Below are 18,393 nucleotides of genomic sequence, written 5' to 3'. Positions count from 1 at the left end.
AATTCCATAGTAAATATTCTTAAGGAATATTTTGCGTGGTAACCACTGCCACCAGCCAGAAACTCGACGAGGGGGGACTTGACAGTGCCCCTCGAAAATAGACCCAGGAGCAATCGAATTACCCCTTACCAGTACTTCCACAATATGATAGTTTGTACTGGTTCCGTTCACAATTTGGGACTAGTAAAGCCAATGGTGACTTTACATGCCCTGGGAGACAGTAGTCAGTCCCAGGGTATGGAGTCTATGTTTGGGGGTCACTATGACACCCGTGTGTTACTGCACTGAGGGTGCTGTGTAACACACACACCAAAAACACATGAAGCCCTATGGAGTAAAAGACCCCATAGCCCATAAAACATAATCAAAGTCAAAGGATATCCTCAAATCATGCCTAAGAGTGGGAGAAAAAGAATCACACTCTTAGCAGGAGAAAAAAATAAACCCCCAAAAAATCCAGCAAAGCTGCTGGGGGACTCACTAGGTTTGGGAAATTAGCCTTAACAGAGAATTCTCCCTAACAGAGGCAAGAAGAGGGGTGGAGACTGCCGCAGGGTTGGCAAGCTCCTTGCAGATTTTAAAGAGTTCGGCCGAGTTGTTAGATGCCGCAGAGACACAAGTTTGAATATGGGCTCGCTTCTTAGTGCGGACAGAGTCGGTATTGCCTTTGGAGCAGGCGGCAGGCCAGTTTGTCAGAGGATGAGCAAGAAGCCCTCCCATTTCCTTTCGGCTGCCCTACACTCACGTTTAAGTGTAGCAAGGTCGGAGTCATACCAGGAATTTCACTTGGCTTTGGACTTGAAGCGGATCCTCATGGCAGGGGCAAGAGCATCAAGAGTATCAGAGATAGAAGATTAGAGAAGGGACAGGGTTTTGTCAGGTGTGAGTCAGCCAGAGGAGGAGGGGGGGGGGGAGAAGGTGGCAACGAAAGACTCAGCGGACACACGCTTCATAGGTCGGATGTCTGAGAAAGTAAGTGGCAGTGTTGGGGTGGGGTTGGCTAGGGTAGAAGAGAGTGAGAGATGGGAGGAGAGAAGGAAGTGGTCAGAGGAATAGAGAGGGGGAGGCCAGGGGAGATCATGACATCAGGTGTGTGTCCAGCAGAGTGAGTCGGGCCAGAGGGGAGGCTAGAGAGGGAGAGGGAAATGCAGAGGTTGCAAAAGAGCATAGATGAGGGACAGGGAGAGTCGAGGTGGATGTTGAGATCACCAAGGAGGAGGAGTTGAGTGGTAGAAGCAAGGAGGGAGGAGGAGAGGTCAGCCCATTCAGAGAGAAAAAAAGAGGTGATTTGACCGGCGGGCCAGTAGAGAGTGGCAACAGTAAGAGAGTGGCTAGGAGAGATTGAGAGCTTGCAGACAAGGCATTCAAAAGAGGAGTAAATCGGAGTGGGAATGATCGTTGCAGGAATCCACTCGGGAAAGATCAGGGCTACGCCCCCTCCAGGTCGAGTGGATATGGGTGCGGAAAGGATCTTGTACCATCAGGGAGTAGAGTGTCAAAGCTTGTGACATACCTGGCCGTGAACCATGTCTCCGTAAGACCGAGGACATCAAAGTCCAGTTCAAGGAGATGGCAGATGTCAGAGGAGTGTTTGACAGCAGAGCGAGAGTGGAGAGTGGCAAGATGAAGAAGGTTGCCGGCCTTAAAGACCTTCCGGGGAGGGGTACAAATCAGAGGTACACCCTGCAGAGTTGGGGAGGTAGCCTGAAGAGTGGCAGAGGAGGAGGAGGAAAAAGTGGGCGAGGTATCCAAGGAGTGAGAGGAGGGGAGGAAGTTGATGAGGCGAGGGAAATGTCTATTGAAGAGGAGGAGATTGGCCTGAGGACCTTGGACCATGACAGTGCCATTTAGGTAGACATTTAGGATGACTCTAGAGGAGTCGAAGGAAGCCATGAGGACATCCCAGCGTGTGCCCCCATATCTGGGAGAGGAGGAGACAGGACAGAGCACAGAGGTCATATGGGGGGGTCCATAGATCCGGAGAAGGAACAACAAAGAGGATGTCAGTGAGGGTCTGTCTGGAAGAAACGCTGGTATATGTATCAGCGATAGGAAGACCAGGGTTGGAGGCTAAGATATCCTTTTAAAATTTCTTTTTTCCAGACTTTGTGAGAAGGGAAGGATAATGGATGGAGAAGCAGTTGGAATAGATGGGAGAAACAGAGCGTCATGATTGGAAAAGAGAGGAGGCAAAGCGAGGAGTAAACAAGTCAAGCAATATTGAAAAGTCACTGGTCTAGTAGGTTACAATCAATAGCCAAAGTTGCATAAATTACACTCAGGTTTGACTTTCAGCTAAAAGCAAAATTACACTCAGGTTGGTTGCAAATAAGAGTGGTTAATAATTTCAATTGGTGGCCTGCTGACCCACGTGGGCACCTGGTTTGGCGTACTTGGTAATTATCTGCCGATTACCATGGTCTCGGAGTGTGTGCAGTGATAGTCACGGCGATCTGTTGATGCAATCCTGTGCAGCACTTTGGGCTGTAGCCACAGACAGAATTTTAGCCGATTTTTAAAACTGCACCACATAGCCAGTCCCTGGTGGCCATGCCCACATTAACCCCATTGTTAGTCCTTTGTGGTCATGCCAAAGCCAGATTATCCAGATTGACTCGGACAATCGGGCCACAGGCCATGACTCGGACAATCTGACCACTGCCCGTGGCCACTGGCTATACGTCAATCACTAAAGGTATATCACGATTTTTGGTACGTATATAATGACACTTTTCAAAAAATTAAACACTGTCACATCTGCATAACCATGCTTTCATGCCCTTGCTAATGCTCCTTGCACAACTTTCCTGCAAATACTTCCATGTTTTATTTCTTGAAAAGTGTCAAATGTACATACATAAAATAGTCGTATAACTTCGCTCGCATTTGACAAAATCCATTCAGACTTTGCAGAAAAATTCAAGGTTGGGACTATAATCTTTCTAAAATCTTTTGTGCATATCTGGAAAACGGCAACTAAGTTATAAGCCATCTGAAAATGTTGAACCCCCTCCACCCTCTAATTTTGCCCCTTCTTCATAAAATCCCACCAAACGTTGCATAAACATTCAAATCTGGGTCTTAAATCTTTTTGCAACCTGTTGTGCAGATGCGTGAAACAACGCCACATTTATAAGCATTTCAATTATTTTGGGACCCCCTACTCTAATTTTGTTCCCTCTTGGCAAACCAGCACCAAACTTTCAAGGTTATGTCTAAAATGAAAACACAAAATGTAATGCTGTTTCTTTGAGTGGCGCCAAATTTATACACCATCCAAAAACTGCTTTTCACCAACCCTGTAATGCAAAAAATATGTATGGATGCCCGCGAACATCACAGGGCTGCACTGGAACTGTTTGCGTACTTTGGAGATGTAAAACCACCAGTTTATTGGCTTTATATGGCCATAACCCATCCCATCCTCATCACCCCTCACTTCCCCAGACATTGTTTCATTAGTTTGACAAGTGCAATGTGTTTTTACAGTGATGTCCGTGGACTATAGGCGATGTTCGCAAATCCAACATGGTGGGCTTTAGTCAAAAATATGACACCTCCAACTTTTCTGACATCACGTCGTCTTCTGGGCCAATATGAGGCCTGTCCATGGACCAAATAGGGAAGGGATTCCATGCACTGAACCCAGATATCACACATTTCTTCTTTACCTACTTACTGCCCGTTTAAAAAAAAAAAACAACTACTGGACGGATTTACAGCAAACTTACGAAAGCATGTTTTCTGGACCGAGCCGCTGCTCCTGGCACAAATTCGGTGAAAATCATTTTTTTTATTGCGTCCATTAGGAAAACCACATATTTTCGGACCCCCTACAACTTTGCACTTTCCCCCCGCACGAAACCTCACCAAACTTTGCAGAATCAAACCAACGGGGCCATATACTGTTGTTGTAAAGTTTGGTGAGGATTCGTCTGGGGGTGCGGGGGGGGGGCGGTGGAGCTTGGCGGGAGCAAGTTATAAGCCGCCCAAAAAGTGCTCTTCCTATGGGCTGAGCAACTTAACAATAACTACAGGAACTGCTTCTGCAGGCCGTGTAATGTATGATCGCCAAATCCAAAGATATGTGTCCAGATGCTGCACATTGCATTGTGGGAGGGAAAGTAGAGACCTGGGTACAAACCCTACTTGTATTATTTGATGTAGAGTTTCAAAGAAAATTCCTTGGATGAAAATAGGTAAATGCAATTTGAAAGTTCTGCTTCTGTCGAGAGTTGTGTTTTTTGGGAAGATGTCGTACTAGTGTGTTCCATACGCTCTGCTAGCACTGGTTTCTGTGACTCCGTACAGCCAGGGTTTCACTAAATCTCAGGTCACTTACTTGTCGAGCAATAATGTTGAGATAAACATGTAGAGTGACAGAAACAAACTAACACATGTAGAGTTTAACACATTACAAAAGGTTAACTGATAATGGTTCAAAAGAGTCCCCGTAGGGGAAGGCTCAAACATTATAAACTAATAACAAAGCCCTACAAATATCAGAGTGGAGCAAGTACCTATTTTGCTTTCCCTCAGCATCATACGGTTGACCCTGCCTGTGGTGGCGCCTCCTTCTGCCCTGGGGCACTCCCCTCTTGTGAGCGTGTGTGGCCAACCAGCTTTTTTCTTGAGGAATCCAACCCTCTGTTACCACGTCCTGCCATGCCTGCTCAGCCTCGGGCAACAGGGGCTCCCTTAATGTCTCCAGCTCCTAAGCCTCCAGTGCAGGTCACGCCTCATCAGGGAGATGCAGGGGGTACCTAAAGGGATGACGACGAGGCTCTGGAGGATGAGCTTCCGTCTACTGCTAGGGCATTCCACAAACGGTTTAGTGGTCTCCTAGATGTTCCGGTCCCGAAGCTCCCACATTCCGAACCGATATTACTGCCCACAGGACTTGGCTCTCACAGCCAACAGTTTCCAGGCATTCTGGGGCAGAAAGCCGTCTTGGCAGAGGAGAACATGTTCTGGCTAAAAATAAACTCTGGTCAAGCGGTTAATAGGCTGGTCAATACACGTTATAGGCTACAATCCTTTAACATGCCAGGTGCTGTCCTATCCACAACCACTTGGGTCGTATTAGCGGCCACCCTCTGCTGCAAGGTTTCGGCAGAGGCATCGCCCTCTTGTTTTAGGCAAGGTGGATAAGAGGCTTGATTCCATGGGGAAATTAATTTACCAAAACTCAGTGTTGCAAATGCATCAAGCTAAGGCCGACACCACTCTGGCTACAGCTAACCAAAGACTGTGAAAGGAGCTATCTGAATTCAAGCAGTTCCTGCCATAGGATAAGAGAAAGTACTTTAATGCTGGCCTTTGTAAGGCGCGCCAGGTGGATCAAAATCTGATGGAGCCATCCCTCAATCACATTGATGCAGCTGCCCTTGGTATGCCAGTCGGGTTAGATGTCGGGAAACAAGCTTACATGTGGGCAAAACAACTAAATTCAATGCAGGTGTTCAAGACAGAATTCTGGACGTGCCACAGAGGACACCTCCCATATGGTGAAGCCATTCTAGCCGAGGCTCCGCAGAAGCCCTTCCTTTCTCCTAGGAGAAGGGCAGATTTAGATCCATGAGAAAGTTCATGGCGCTCCAGGAACACTGTTCTAGACACCTGGAGCGGTTGCCATCCTCGAGTCTTGCACACCTTGTGGGTTCTCCTAAGGCCAGTCTTCCTCCTCTTCTACCGAGCAAAAGTAAAAGCAGGGACAGGATGGTTTGCCCTAATGACACTCCAGTGTGGGGAGGATTTCGCTCCACCTGGATGCTTGGAAAGCCATTTCTGCCAACCCATTCATTCTGTCCATGGTGAGGTGGGGATTCAACATACCACTTCCGCCCTCCCGTCCACCCCTCACCCAGATCAGCGCTCCATCTGTGGTGTACGAGCTCCAATAGTTGTTAGACCTCCAGGCAGTGGAGGAGGTTCCTTGTATTCAACATGGAGCGGGTTTCTCTGGGATTCTCACTCTGACCAAACCCAATCGGGCAGCACTGAGCACCCTCCTGGAACTTTCCCACTTCCACCTCTCGCTCACCTTCCTGTGCGAGCGCGTTTCCAAAGTGAATAATTGTATTCCTAGTAACTTCTGATTTATTGGACATACCTGCATGAAATCTCCCAAATAGGTTTTCCAAATAGATACTTTAGAAAAATGGATGAAAGGAGGAGCAGGCACAGACATGCCAGATTGCATGCAGCGGTACAGGAAGATATGGCAGAAACCGATTTACCATTTTACCACCATTTTCCTGCAACAATGCACTATGAGTTTGGAAGTTGAGGATTTACCTCCAGAATATAGGTAAATCCTGATTAACTGGCCACTGATGGTGGCAGGTGCAAAATGCTGCGAGTACTTATGCATTTGCCAGGCACTTTTATTAGATGCCCAATACTTATACACAAGCCGACTTTGTCGCCTTTGCCAATGCTCGTTTTTAACGGGACTTCAGTGAAGGACAAGTATAGTGCTTATAAATCAAGTGGCTGAGTGCAGACCTGTTTAAGACATTTTCATTACACCAGTAGCGCATTTACAGCTCCAATTAGGACATTAACTCTCAGAAGACTTCTTTGAAAAAGACACTGGCGGGCACTTCGAGTGCAGAGTTTGATAAGACGTGATTAAAGTGAGCTCAAAGAGTTCCCATGAGGATGTGTTTTGGGTGGGGAGGGGCAGGAGCTGGGTGGAAATGGCCAATGGAATTAGCATGGCCACAGGCAGTCAATGGGTGGGCAAATAACCAAACACCACCTATAAGTTTTGTGTACCACCTCATATTGGCAATGGGTAGGATAGCTCAGTGGCAATGCGTTCGTCTTGGAAGCAAGACGACGCAGAGCAACACAGGTTCGAATCCCGGGTATGCGCTTAGAAACCTTCAGTATTAAGCACGTTATAAAAAAAAAAAAAACAATTATAATATGCCATTTCTCCCTATATGTACTCTAATGCAATAGTTTCAGCTTATAGGTGGCGCAAGCGCTACCCAATACCATAATCCCAAAAAATGCAGCCTAATTGATTCTTTTTTTCCTTCAGTCTACATTGGAAACTGCACTGGAAGAATAAAATGACAATGCCAGGAAGTAAAAGAAGTTTCTAATGGCCCTCAATATTTTTCGCAAGGAAGAACATTCTAAATTGGAATCTGTACCCCCTAGAAACTGTTTTTGGTTAACAGAAAACATACAACACAAGCAAGCATTATCAAATGACATTTGTAATCACAGTAGCAATCCAGAGACAGAGAAATGCTCAGGACACAACATCTTAGATGCATATATACCAATTTGGAAAGATTAAAGACACCTACTAATGCACCAGTCCCCGCCTGCCTAATCAAAGATAGCTTAGTGGGTCAACTGAAATGGCACGCAGCCTATATGACCGCTGACGGAGCTGCCTTTCGTCTCGCCTTGTCAATATATCAAAAGGCAATTTTGGCTGCTAAAACAACTTTCTTTTAGTGGTAAAGTCAAATGTGCTGTTAATAGGCCTAAAGCACTATTTGAGTTAGTCCAATCCCTTTCTACACCTACGAAAGCTGGTGCCTCCATTGAACCGTCACAAGCTCTCTGCGATTCCCCCTCTTCTTTTTTCCATTCTAAAATTGAATCTATTCTTAAGGATATCACAGAAAACTATCGGGAGTGCCATTGTTCAGGCACTCTCTGAACTGCCAGCCCCCAACGCCTCTTGGATATCCTTCCCTGTCTTCTCTGTGCAGGACATTTCTACAGCCATTCATAGCCTTAAGTCATCTTCACCTGCGGATGCCATACCACTGTCTGGGCTCAAAGATATTTCTGGAGGCCTCATTTCACATATTACTACGGCAGTGAACCTTTCATTTCAAGATGGGTCTATTCCCAGCACATTGAAGCATGCCCGTGTGCTACCTCTTCTGAAGAAGCCCTCCCTAGATCCCGACGTGCTCCCTAACTTCCGGCCCATTTCTCATCTTTCCGCTCTGATGAAGGTTTTGGAAGCTCTTGTCTCTCCCCTTCTGTCGTCTTTTTTGGAAACTTCAAAGTTTTTTTGATACATTTCAGTCTGGCTTTCGGCCGGAGAGAGGTACCAAATCAGTACTTAACTCTGTGCTAGACATTCTAACCCACCTAGGTGATCAGAGTGGGATGGGAGCGCTTCTCCTGCTGGACCCGTCAGCGTCGTTCTCCAACTCTGATCTCCCGCTTGTCGAACGCCGGGCTGGGCTGAGTTGGTTCGCTGCCTTCCTTGCTGACCGGTCTCAATCTGTTTTTGCCTCCTTTCTGCCCACAATCCATCCTACTGTTTTGTGGAGTGCCACAGGGAACCGCCTTGTCGCCAATTTTGTTTAACATTTATATTCGCCCACTTCTCCTTCTTATTTTGACACATGGTTTCTTATGCGGACGATATGCAGATCCTGGTTCGCCTTGATCTCCCTCGCCCTGAAACTGCCTCCTGGCTTATAAGCTGCTTGAGGATCTGGGCACCTGGATGGTTAATAACTCGCTAAAACTCAATGGGAGCAAGACTGAGGTCCTTGTGGGAGGCACGACTAGCCCACTTTCCTTTTGGACTCGGAGTTCTGGCCAGTCTCTCTTGGCCCGTTCCCTCTTCCATCCCCTTCAGGGAGAAATTTGGGGATGAAGTTCTCAGCTTCCCTCTCTATGACAGAGCAGGTTGGCGCAGTCTGCAAATCTGGCCACTTCAAGCTGCGCACCCGGAGAAAGGTTCTCCCTTTTATTCCCAGTAATCTCCATGCCCCTGTGGTAGCTGCACTTGTTCTTAGTACAGCGGATTATTGCAATTCACTGTACTATGGTCAACCACGTTATCTGATAAAATCGCATTCAGTTGCTCCAGAACGCGGTGGCCAGAGCAATCTTGCGCCCCCCTCCACGAGCACATATGTCACCACTTTGAGAAAGCTGCACTGGCTTCTGATAGAGAAAGGGATTTTGTTTAAATCAATGTGCCTGGTACATCGAGCCTTCTACAAGTTAGGAGCCGAGTACCTTCAGGAAAAATGTGTCCACTCTGTTCCCTCTCGCCCCCTCCGTTCTCAGTCACCCAACGTACCTACGGAAAGGATCTTTTGTTTATTATTTTGGAAGACATCAGGTCCTCGAAGGCAAGAGATTTCCATAGAAGGTCCTGGTAGCTGAGAGCAGAACTATTGGCTCGTGCTGGGAAAGCTAGAGTGTGTGCTGTGCTCTGGAATCCTACCTTGTCTCGTGCTCAAACGTGGGGAAGGGAGACTCCTGGCTACCACATCCTGACTTTATCATTTACTTCTTTCTTTCCTGTGAACCTTATCCCACACTTTTTGTATTTAGCGTAACGATTGGCAATCGATTTTTGTTAGTATAGGCCCTTTTATTTGACAAGACGCCATTAGGACGGCATTATTAATATTTGATGGTCGAAGCTTGCTCCCAAATTAGATTTAGGTTTAGATTGGGCATTTTCCCAACCTACCTATACAGTTTAATAAACACTCTTGAACTGTGATCACTTGTGTCGGTCTTTACTGTTGCCACCATGAGTTCCTTTCAAGTGTTATAGAGGACTAGTGGGCCAGAAAGTCCTGCCCCGGAGTCAGGGAGGCGATGAGGGCCTAGAGAAGAAATACCCATATGTAAAGGAATACAATGTCTTTGCCAACTTTCAGCCAAAACAACAACAAAAAAAACACGTGCATGCGTTCCATAATCACATGATGTGTGCCATTATAGAAGCCTAGATCTCCTGATTACCAGTAATTAAGCACCATTTACTCACCTGTGGCAGAGTCGAGGCTCAGCTGCATCTCACGGTCCGGATCATCATTGGAATAGGATGCTCCATCCTCTTTTATGGGGAAAGACATAATTTCATATCCTGTCAAATAAATGAAAAATATAATGGCATGAGACAAATATTCAACGAGGCGTATTCTCTGTGCAGAAATATGAAATATTTGCATAGTGTGTTTCAGCATCTCCATAGGAGAAAGGCATGCCAGGGAAGAAAGGGTGCAGGGGAGCTTTTCCTGTGGCTCGGGCCAACCCCACGTTTGCCATTCACCTGGGTCGGATTGGAATCTCCTGCCAATAATGACTGCTGTAATAGCTGGCCATGAAATTACTTGGGATATATATATCTCCCCTTTCTGGAAGTCCATCTCCCACTCTAGAGAGCCAGTAAGCAGAGAGATGGGCGCAAATGCACCAATACTGTTCCCTGGCCAACCTTGAAAGCAAGTGTGGGAGTCCAATGGGAACTTCTATAGGGACATCATTTGACAATACAATTGGCTGGCAGATAGAACTTATTTGATGCAAAAAACTATTCTGTGGACCAGGTGGACAGATCTGTCAGGGGAAATCTTAATAGAACTAGATTCGTGCTCCTCTATCCCCCACCCAAAGTTTATAATGATTTGCTTGTGCTGACAATAGTTGTCAGCTGCACTTTGTTCACTCCTCCCCCAATATTACAACAGAGATGAGCAGAGGAAAAGATAACAACATTCTTGTGTATGCTCTAAAACATTGAACATGCATAGGTCTTGGAATATCAGGGATACTCTGAAATGGGATCTGGAGCCATGGCAGCAGCCAGTGAAGCGTGTACAAAGGACTAAACCGGCTCATTACAATCTCTATAAAAGAATGCAGCTCCTCCACCAGTTCTCATGTGAGGAGGAGGGTGCATCAAAGTTGAAACAAAGCAAACATATGCCCATTTCAAAAGCATGCACAACACAATGCTACTGATTCTCTTATGCCTTTTCTTTCTAAGCTGCTTGAACACATGGTTACTCTCAGCTATCCATCTGAATCAGAACTCTCTCCCTGCCTCCTTTTTTCAATCTGGTTTTAGTCCACACCATTCAACTGAATCTGCCCTTCCTGCTGTTTCTGGTCGCCATTTGTCTTCTCATAATTCTAAGCTATCCTCCCTCGTAGTTCCTCGACTTGTCAGCTGTGTTTGACACAGTCGGTCATTCATTTCTCTCTCTTTGATCTGGTCTTTCGGGACTACTCTTGACTGGTTCCATTCTGTTCTCTACAAGTGCACTTTTTCTGTTTCTTGTGCCAGTCCTACTCCTGTTTTCCCTCTTTCTTATGGTGTGACTCAAGGTTCTGTGTTAGGCCCTTTTCTGCTGTCTTTCTACGCTTCCCTTCTTGCACCTATTTCTTTTGGTTACTCATACCATCGCCTATATTTTTCGGTCTTCACCTCATTCTCTGACTATCCATTCCTCTCTTTTGGCCTGTCTTCTCTCTATCCAGTCTTGGATTTATTTCCACTACTTGCACCTCAATCCGTCTAAGATTGAGATTCTCTTCTTCACCGCTTCTACCATTCATTGTCCTCTCCCTCCTTTTTCCATTTAATTTCCTTTTGCATCTCTTCCCAGCTCTACTTGTGCCCGTAATCTGGTTTTGTTCGATGCCTCTCTCTCCTTTATTTCTCATGTTTCTTCTATCTCACGGTCCTATTTTTTCAACTTTTCAATATCTGCAAGGCCTGTCGATTTCGGACCTATCATGGTTCTAAACTTCTCATCTCCTCCCTAGGATTCACACGTCCCTTTTACTGATCAAGCTTTCTTCTTGGCTCCTCTGCCTCTCAGCTTGCCCCATTTGTTCCATCATTCCTCTATTTGCGTGTTTGTACGCTTTCTACTCGTGACTATCTCTTCAACCTTACATTCACTCAGGTGGTTATCCTTGGAGGCCTGTTCCCTCATCACCTTCCTTTGTATTTCTTTTAAAATGTCTTCATGGCTTAGCCACTCTCTTCCCTAATTTTGTTTGATTCTACGTCTCGTACTCTCTGCGCTCGATCTCTTATTTGTTCCTTGTACTTCGTCTCCCTTTCGATCTTTCTCCCTACGTGTCCCTATCCACAGGAATGTTCTCCCTCTCTCCCTACGGTCTTCACCCTCTCGCTCTCACTCTAAACCTCATCTTAAAGATAATCTTCTTTCGGCTTCATCCGTTTGACATTTACATGCTTAGGCGTCAAGCTCTATATAAATACAATAAAATACCAATACAAAATACGGATTAACACGAATGACTCACTATTTACTCACCTGTGGACCTGTTAGGGCTTTGTTTTATCTCACTGCCCTGATCACCATTGCAATTTGTTGCTTCATCCTCTTGAAAGCTATATGAAATCATGCTATATCCTGTGAAATAAAAAATTAAATTCATAAATGACAAATACACATATATTCAATAGGGATAGTTGAGATGATTTTCAGAACCTGTACTGTGGGAGGTTTCCGAGAGGCTCACCTAGTTGGTGAGCACACTTTAGTCTAGCCTAACTCAATCTAGGTAACACGAGCTGAGCTCTAGGGCAGACTTGAGGATGTATGGGGTGGTGTGCGAGTACATTTAACTGATCCTACACAGAGTCAATACAGAAGTACAACATATACTAATTTATTGGCCTTAAAACCCATGGGGTCTCATCACGAGTTGGGCAGTATCCCGGCAGTAGTACTGCCGGGATACCACCAAACACTAATACTGCAACTCTGTGCGGCGCAATTTGCGCCGCATCACGAGGTGCGTGGGGGGGAGGCGGTAAATCCCCATTCCCTATTGTAGGACCCAATGGGGTGGGGGAGCGCTATTACTGCTGCATTTAAGGGCTCGGGCAAAACTTGTGCTGAGGCCCTTAGCAGGCAAACTCAAGAGAAGCACATCACACAACACACTTACATACACATATGGGTGCACAGTTTGCAAACAAGCAGCGAGATGATTGCTGCTTTACACTAGAACACAGGAAAAATTGTTATTAAAGCAAGGCACTGAAACTGGAGCACTTAAGTAAAAGGAACAATGCACTTTAAGATAAACCACAGACCCTGCCTTAAAGTATAAGGAAGACAACTATCATCAGCATTCCTTGAAGATCCGATAACTAGGCCTCCACAAGGGCAAGGTTCCAAGAAAATACCCGCTAAGTGAGTAAAAAGCCTCAAAGGTTCCCCTGCACAAGATTTGCCAAAGCCAACATATTGGTAAAATAATGTATTATAAAAACACCTTCAGATTTAGAAGGTGTTAAGAAAGTTATGGGTACACTCTCAATCCCAAAAAAGAAGGACCGGACTGCTTCCGTTCCTGGATGAGCTCACTCGCAAAATCCCCTCCGGGGTTTCAACAAATACTCGAATCAATTAACTCGCTTTTGTGCAATAAATATAGTTCTGAATCATATATTCATAGTTCCTTGTATGGTTTTTTGGTTATCGTTATTTATCGGACTCATCAGTGTCACATAATTTTAGCCAATGCATTTCGGACTTCCGTCCACCGTCATGGCTATTAACACTACTGTTCGCCTTCTATCACCCAGAGTATTGTTCCACTCTGCTGTATTTTTCTCCTGAGAAGCACGCATTCCCTTCCGCTCTCCGTGCTTTATCGACGCGCTGGCTGCCCAAAAGGACCTTATAGTGGAACAATACTAAGACTTTAGTAGGATACAACATCTCTACCTTGCCTCCTTCAACAAAATCTCTCCTGCCCAGATTCAAACCCCCTGTTCCTAACCAATCCTCTAAGGCCCCAATCCTGGTTACACCAAAAAAGTATATATCCCAGAATTCCTGCTTGTTATGCGAACTCCCAATCGGGCCAGATAAAATATTGTTCCCATAATCCCACTTGGCTATTCCACAATCCCAGCTATTCCCGTTTGTCACATAAACCCTACCAATCCCGATAGTCACTTTCCGAATTCTCAGTCAAATAGGACGAACAAATACAGTCCCTATAACACCTCTTCCCCAACCTGTCACACAGAATACTTAGAACCTCTACACTTCCCCTTTTCCGAAATAAACACTTTCTCCCACCACAACAGACAAAGGACTTGTAATAAAACTGTTTACCCAACATGTCCCGACACAACGGTCAGTCAAAGTCAGGCAATTGACTTAAATCACACACACACACACACACCCGATGGCCCTTCCTTTTCCCCACAGGGATAAAAGGTGGAGCAAGAGAGCACAGAACGAGCAAGGCAGACCGCGCAACGAGACAGCTATCCAGACCCGGCCGCTCAAGAGGAGGAGAAAGACAGCAAATATCGAGAGGCTGACTTGGAGAGACACAACCTTACCCTTTTCGACAAAACCCAGCAAACCCTCTGCAGAAGGAATCGTAAGACTGAGGACAATAGCACAAGTGTGCTGCACAATGATACACAGAGCATATCGACGTTGATAGGACGCAGCGAGGGAGACTCCTGCTACCGTGGTACCGGCCTCGACTCCAGTTAAAAGGAAAGCCAAGCAGTTCATCACAGCCAGTGAGTTGAGGGGAGGGCAGATAAGAACAGGGCTGTGGTGAATGAAAGTGGCAAAGTGAGAGAAGTTCAAAGAACTATAGAATTATAAAGGGGAGACCAGCTGCAGAAGGGGACCGGCACCACGTGGGTGCTGCTCTGAGATATCTGGTCGATGCCCCTCTAAGTAAAACTACAGATACCAGAAGGGCGTAGGAGTGCTGCCAAGATAGGTCAAAGTGGTCATACAAGAGGTCATGCAAAATCCCTGTCCACTCGAAAGCCTTCGACCTAAGAACTATAAAGAAAACAAGGGAAGTGAATCCCACCATATGAGAAAGCAAGAGAAGTGAATCCTGTAAACATTGAAAGTAAATGAAGTTGGCAAGAGTGAACCCGGAAGAGGGATTGACGGGGCAAGTCCTAAGAAACAGTGTGTTGATGAAAGTGAACCCAGCCGAGGGATGTCCACTGGAACGGTTTAAAAATTCAGTTTTGTGAAGGAGAGAAGCCATAGTGAACCCAGTGCATGGAGGAGGATATGCAATTTAATTTGTGAAGGGTCAGCGCCCGGAAGAGAGGGACCCAAGGGTGAGAGAACCACGATACGAACATTTGGAACTGAACTTATTTTGTTTTATTTGAACACGTCAGGCCCCCGAAGGTAAGAGACTTTCAAGGGAAACAAGACTTGGCCATCGAGGCTCAGGATAAACTAGAACAAAACTGTTGACTCGTGCCGACTGTGCTCCAAGATCCCACCTTACCCCGTGGTCAAAACGTGGGGGGGGGAAGGGCGACCCAAGCTACCGCATCCTGACATATTTGTCAACACTTTCCTTTCTTGAAAACTATCCACACCCCTTTTTGTATTAGTTGTAAGGTTGGGCAATAGGTTTCTTAGTATAGGCCCTTTTTATTTGACACAACGCCACTAGGACCGCCTTATTTTTCATTTGATAGTCAACGCTTGCTACCATCTTAAATTTAGATAAAGCGTTTTTCCAACCTGCATACAGTTTCATAAACACCTTTGAACTGTGATCACTTGTGTCTGATTTACTGTTGCAACCATGAGCTCATTACACAGGTTAGGGATCAAGGCCTAGCAAGCTAGCTGGGGTTTCCATTGATGTCAATACAAAAACAGTTTGAAAAAGAAAAATCTTTGCCGACAGAGGAAGTGTGGAAAAAAATGAAATGTGCAAGTTTGAGGGGGGCCGAAGTGCTCCATTTAAAGTCCATAGAAGGGGGACTCGTGTGTTTTTCCTCCCTCCTTTGTATGGGCGGGTGTCATTATAGAGTAGGGAATGTGACGAGTCAATCTGGAGAGGCTCAGGAACATGACATTCAAGACATTGGGAGCTAAAGATCACGACCCGGAGAGTGATATTGGCCTCAGACATTGGACATGGAAGATCTGTGGGGCCTCCTTCCCATCTCAAGTCTCTGTGCCACAACTCAGAAGAGGAAGCCCTACGAAGCAAAGGTAGTTCGGGTAGTGGGCTTGGAAAGCCACAGTGGCAGACTGGCAGGCAAGTGCTTGTGGTTTGTAGTGCCAACCCTGACCCACTTTCTATCACTTACACACAGGTTAGAATGAAGGAGGGTTTTTAATTTTTTTTAAAATTTTTCCCTTTTTTTAACTCCCGAACCCCTAAAATAAATATATAATTAAAAAAAACAAAAGTCGACATTTTTTTTTTCGAAATTTTTTTGTCGACATTTTTGTCTGTCGACATTTTTTTTCGAAATTATGACTGCCCACCATGAAGGAGTCAGTAGATGTCTGAGGGAGGAAGCAAGATTGGGGACCTCGCTTTTATGGGTTCGCCCCAAGGTGCGAGACAAAGCATAGTGAAGGTAATGGACCAAGTACCACATTCCCCCAAACAAAGCTGATCAGTTTTTGCAGGTGCACACGCTCCAGCCAACAACTCAAAGGCACAGAGGATTAAAGTGGACAAGAAACAAAGAAGCGTGTGGGTGTTTGGAGATGGCTGGCAAGCCCGAGGTGTAGAGTAGGCAAGGAGGCGGAAACCAGTCGGAGAAAGGAAGGAACAAAGAAAGAGGAGGGCAAGAAAGGAGGGCAAGGGAGGAAAGATCAAGACAAAGGATAATATCAGGAGCAAAGGAGACACAGGCAGACCATCAAGAAGATGGAAGAAGGCAAGAGAAGACAAGGAGGTAGCGGACGTAGGGAAGAGGATGGATGAGAATGAGTGTCATGAGGGAAAGATCAGGAGACGGGAAGAAAGTACATGAGGAGGTGGAGAGCAGACCGATATGGAGGGAGAGAGAGAGATAGTGTGAGAATAAGAAAATGCAGAGAAAAACCCAGGGAGAGAAAGTGAGCGACAGATGTGAGACTAAGATGCAAAGTAAAACAGAAAGAGAGAGAGAAAGAGAGACAAGTTTGGAAGCAGAACATGGAGGTGTGCTAGGGGAGAGTATTGTAATGAGGCAGATGAATATGCAGGTAACACCTGTTGCTACTACTGAGATTAGTATGCAAAGTACCACTTCCTGTCCCTGCCACTCGCCAGTACCGTCTAGGTAAGCAACGATAACTGCGGAGACAGCCCTGCCATCCCAAGAGTCTCAAATATATAGCATTACTTACCGTAATACCATTTCTGATATTGTAACTGCTTAGATTAACATGCTGTGCATATAGTCTGACTTCTAGTGGTAATCGTGTAGTATTGCATCTCGTCTTTCGAGGACCGAAAAGGGACATCGACATGGGCATGATTGCAACACTATCCCTACCGTGACGTGTAGTGTACCCACAATCCCTCACGCGTCGAGGTCCCTCTGGTTGCATTTTTTCTGCCATGAGGGAGCTTTATGACTAACGTGAGTGAGTACAGATAGACAGAGAATAGTAAGATGTCTATATTCCTTCTACTCTGAGCGGGGAGGATGGGTGGGCACATGTGAATCTAAGCAGATACAATCATCAGAAATGCTATTACGATAAGTAATGCATGTCTTCTGATTTATTTATTATTACGTTTGTATTGCGCACCTAACCCTGAGGCAACTGGGCGCATTCCGTGATAAACATCTTAAGAATCTGGTTACATATTCAACATACTTAAGAATTTGGTTACAGTTATGCAGGTCTAAGAAAGGCATGCTTATGATTATGGTTGCAGGCTTCAGAGAGCTGAATACATGTTTTAGCCGGCTTAAACGTATGGTTACAAGTTCAACAGGCTTAAGAATTTGGTTACAGTTATGCAGGTCTAAGAAAGGCATGCTTATGATTATGGTTGCAGGCTTCAGAGAGCTGAATACATGTTTTAGCCGGCTTAAACGTATGGTTACAAGTTCAACAGGCTTAAGAATTTGGTTACAATTATGCAGGTTGTAAATAAGGCATACTTAAGACTATGGTTACAGAGGTTGCAAGCTTAGGAAGTTGGTTACATGTTTTGGCCAGCTTAAGAGTAGGTTGAAAATTATGCAGATCACTTATAGTAGAAGCTTTGGAATTCGGTTACAGGAGATGCAAGGTACAAACCGAGGGCGTTGCTAGCTATCCTGTGTGAAAAGCCAGGTTTTTAGTTTTTTGCGGAATGACAGTAAGGAAGGATCCATCCTTATATCCACTGGCAAGGTGTTCCAGTAGTTGGCTGCCATGACGGGGAAGTTTGAGCCCCCTGCTTTTTGTCTTTTATATCTAGGCTCGGTTAGTTGCCCGAAATAAGCGGCGTGGGTAGGTCTGTCAGTATGGTTTTTTGTTATTAGGCAGGAGAGATAGCGGGCAGCGTTAGAAAGGAATTTATGTTATATAATATGATAACTTATTTGTATCGCGCTCGTATACAAGTGTTTCAGAGCACGACAAGGCAAGGGAGGGGGGAAACGGGGGATCTTACTGGGCCCAGTGACATTGAGAACACGCAAGTGCATGGGAAATGGAAAGGGGGGGAAAGTGCATGGAAGAGGGAGAGTGGAAAGTGCAGAGCAGAAGAGATAAATAATAAATAAAAATAAATAGATGGAGGAAATAAACAGTGGTAGTGCAGCTAGCAAGTGGCAAGTACTGCGTTCACGGCAGCAGACTGGGTACGTCTGAA

At 45.5% G+C, this 18,393-nt stretch overlaps 1 protein-coding gene across 5 annotated transcripts in view; it reads right to left on the bottom strand.

The window, feature by feature from the left end:
* LOC138489380 (zinc finger protein 391-like) overlaps positions 1-18,393 on the bottom strand; it is a 279,556-nt gene that overhangs the window by 90,700 nt on the left and 170,463 nt on the right. For all 5 annotated transcript variants that reach the window (XM_069617096.1, XM_069617098.1, XM_069617095.1 and 2 more), the window contains 2 exons: positions 12,087-12,185; positions 9,782-9,880 (listed from right to left, as the gene is read on the bottom strand). In XM_069617096.1, coding sequence (XP_069473197.1) covers positions 9,782-9,880; positions 12,087-12,185 — 198 coding nt within the window. The remainder of the gene's footprint in view (positions 1-9,781; positions 9,881-12,086; positions 12,186-18,393) is intronic.

The sequence above is a fragment of the Ambystoma mexicanum genome, chromosome 9, assembly GCF_040938575.1.
Source record: "Ambystoma mexicanum isolate Mex_15411 chromosome 9, UKY_AmexF1_1, whole genome shotgun sequence".
Taxonomy (NCBI): Eukaryota; Metazoa; Chordata; class Amphibia; order Caudata; family Ambystomatidae; genus Ambystoma; species Ambystoma mexicanum.
This window is presented reverse-complemented; position numbering and strand designations above follow the sequence as displayed.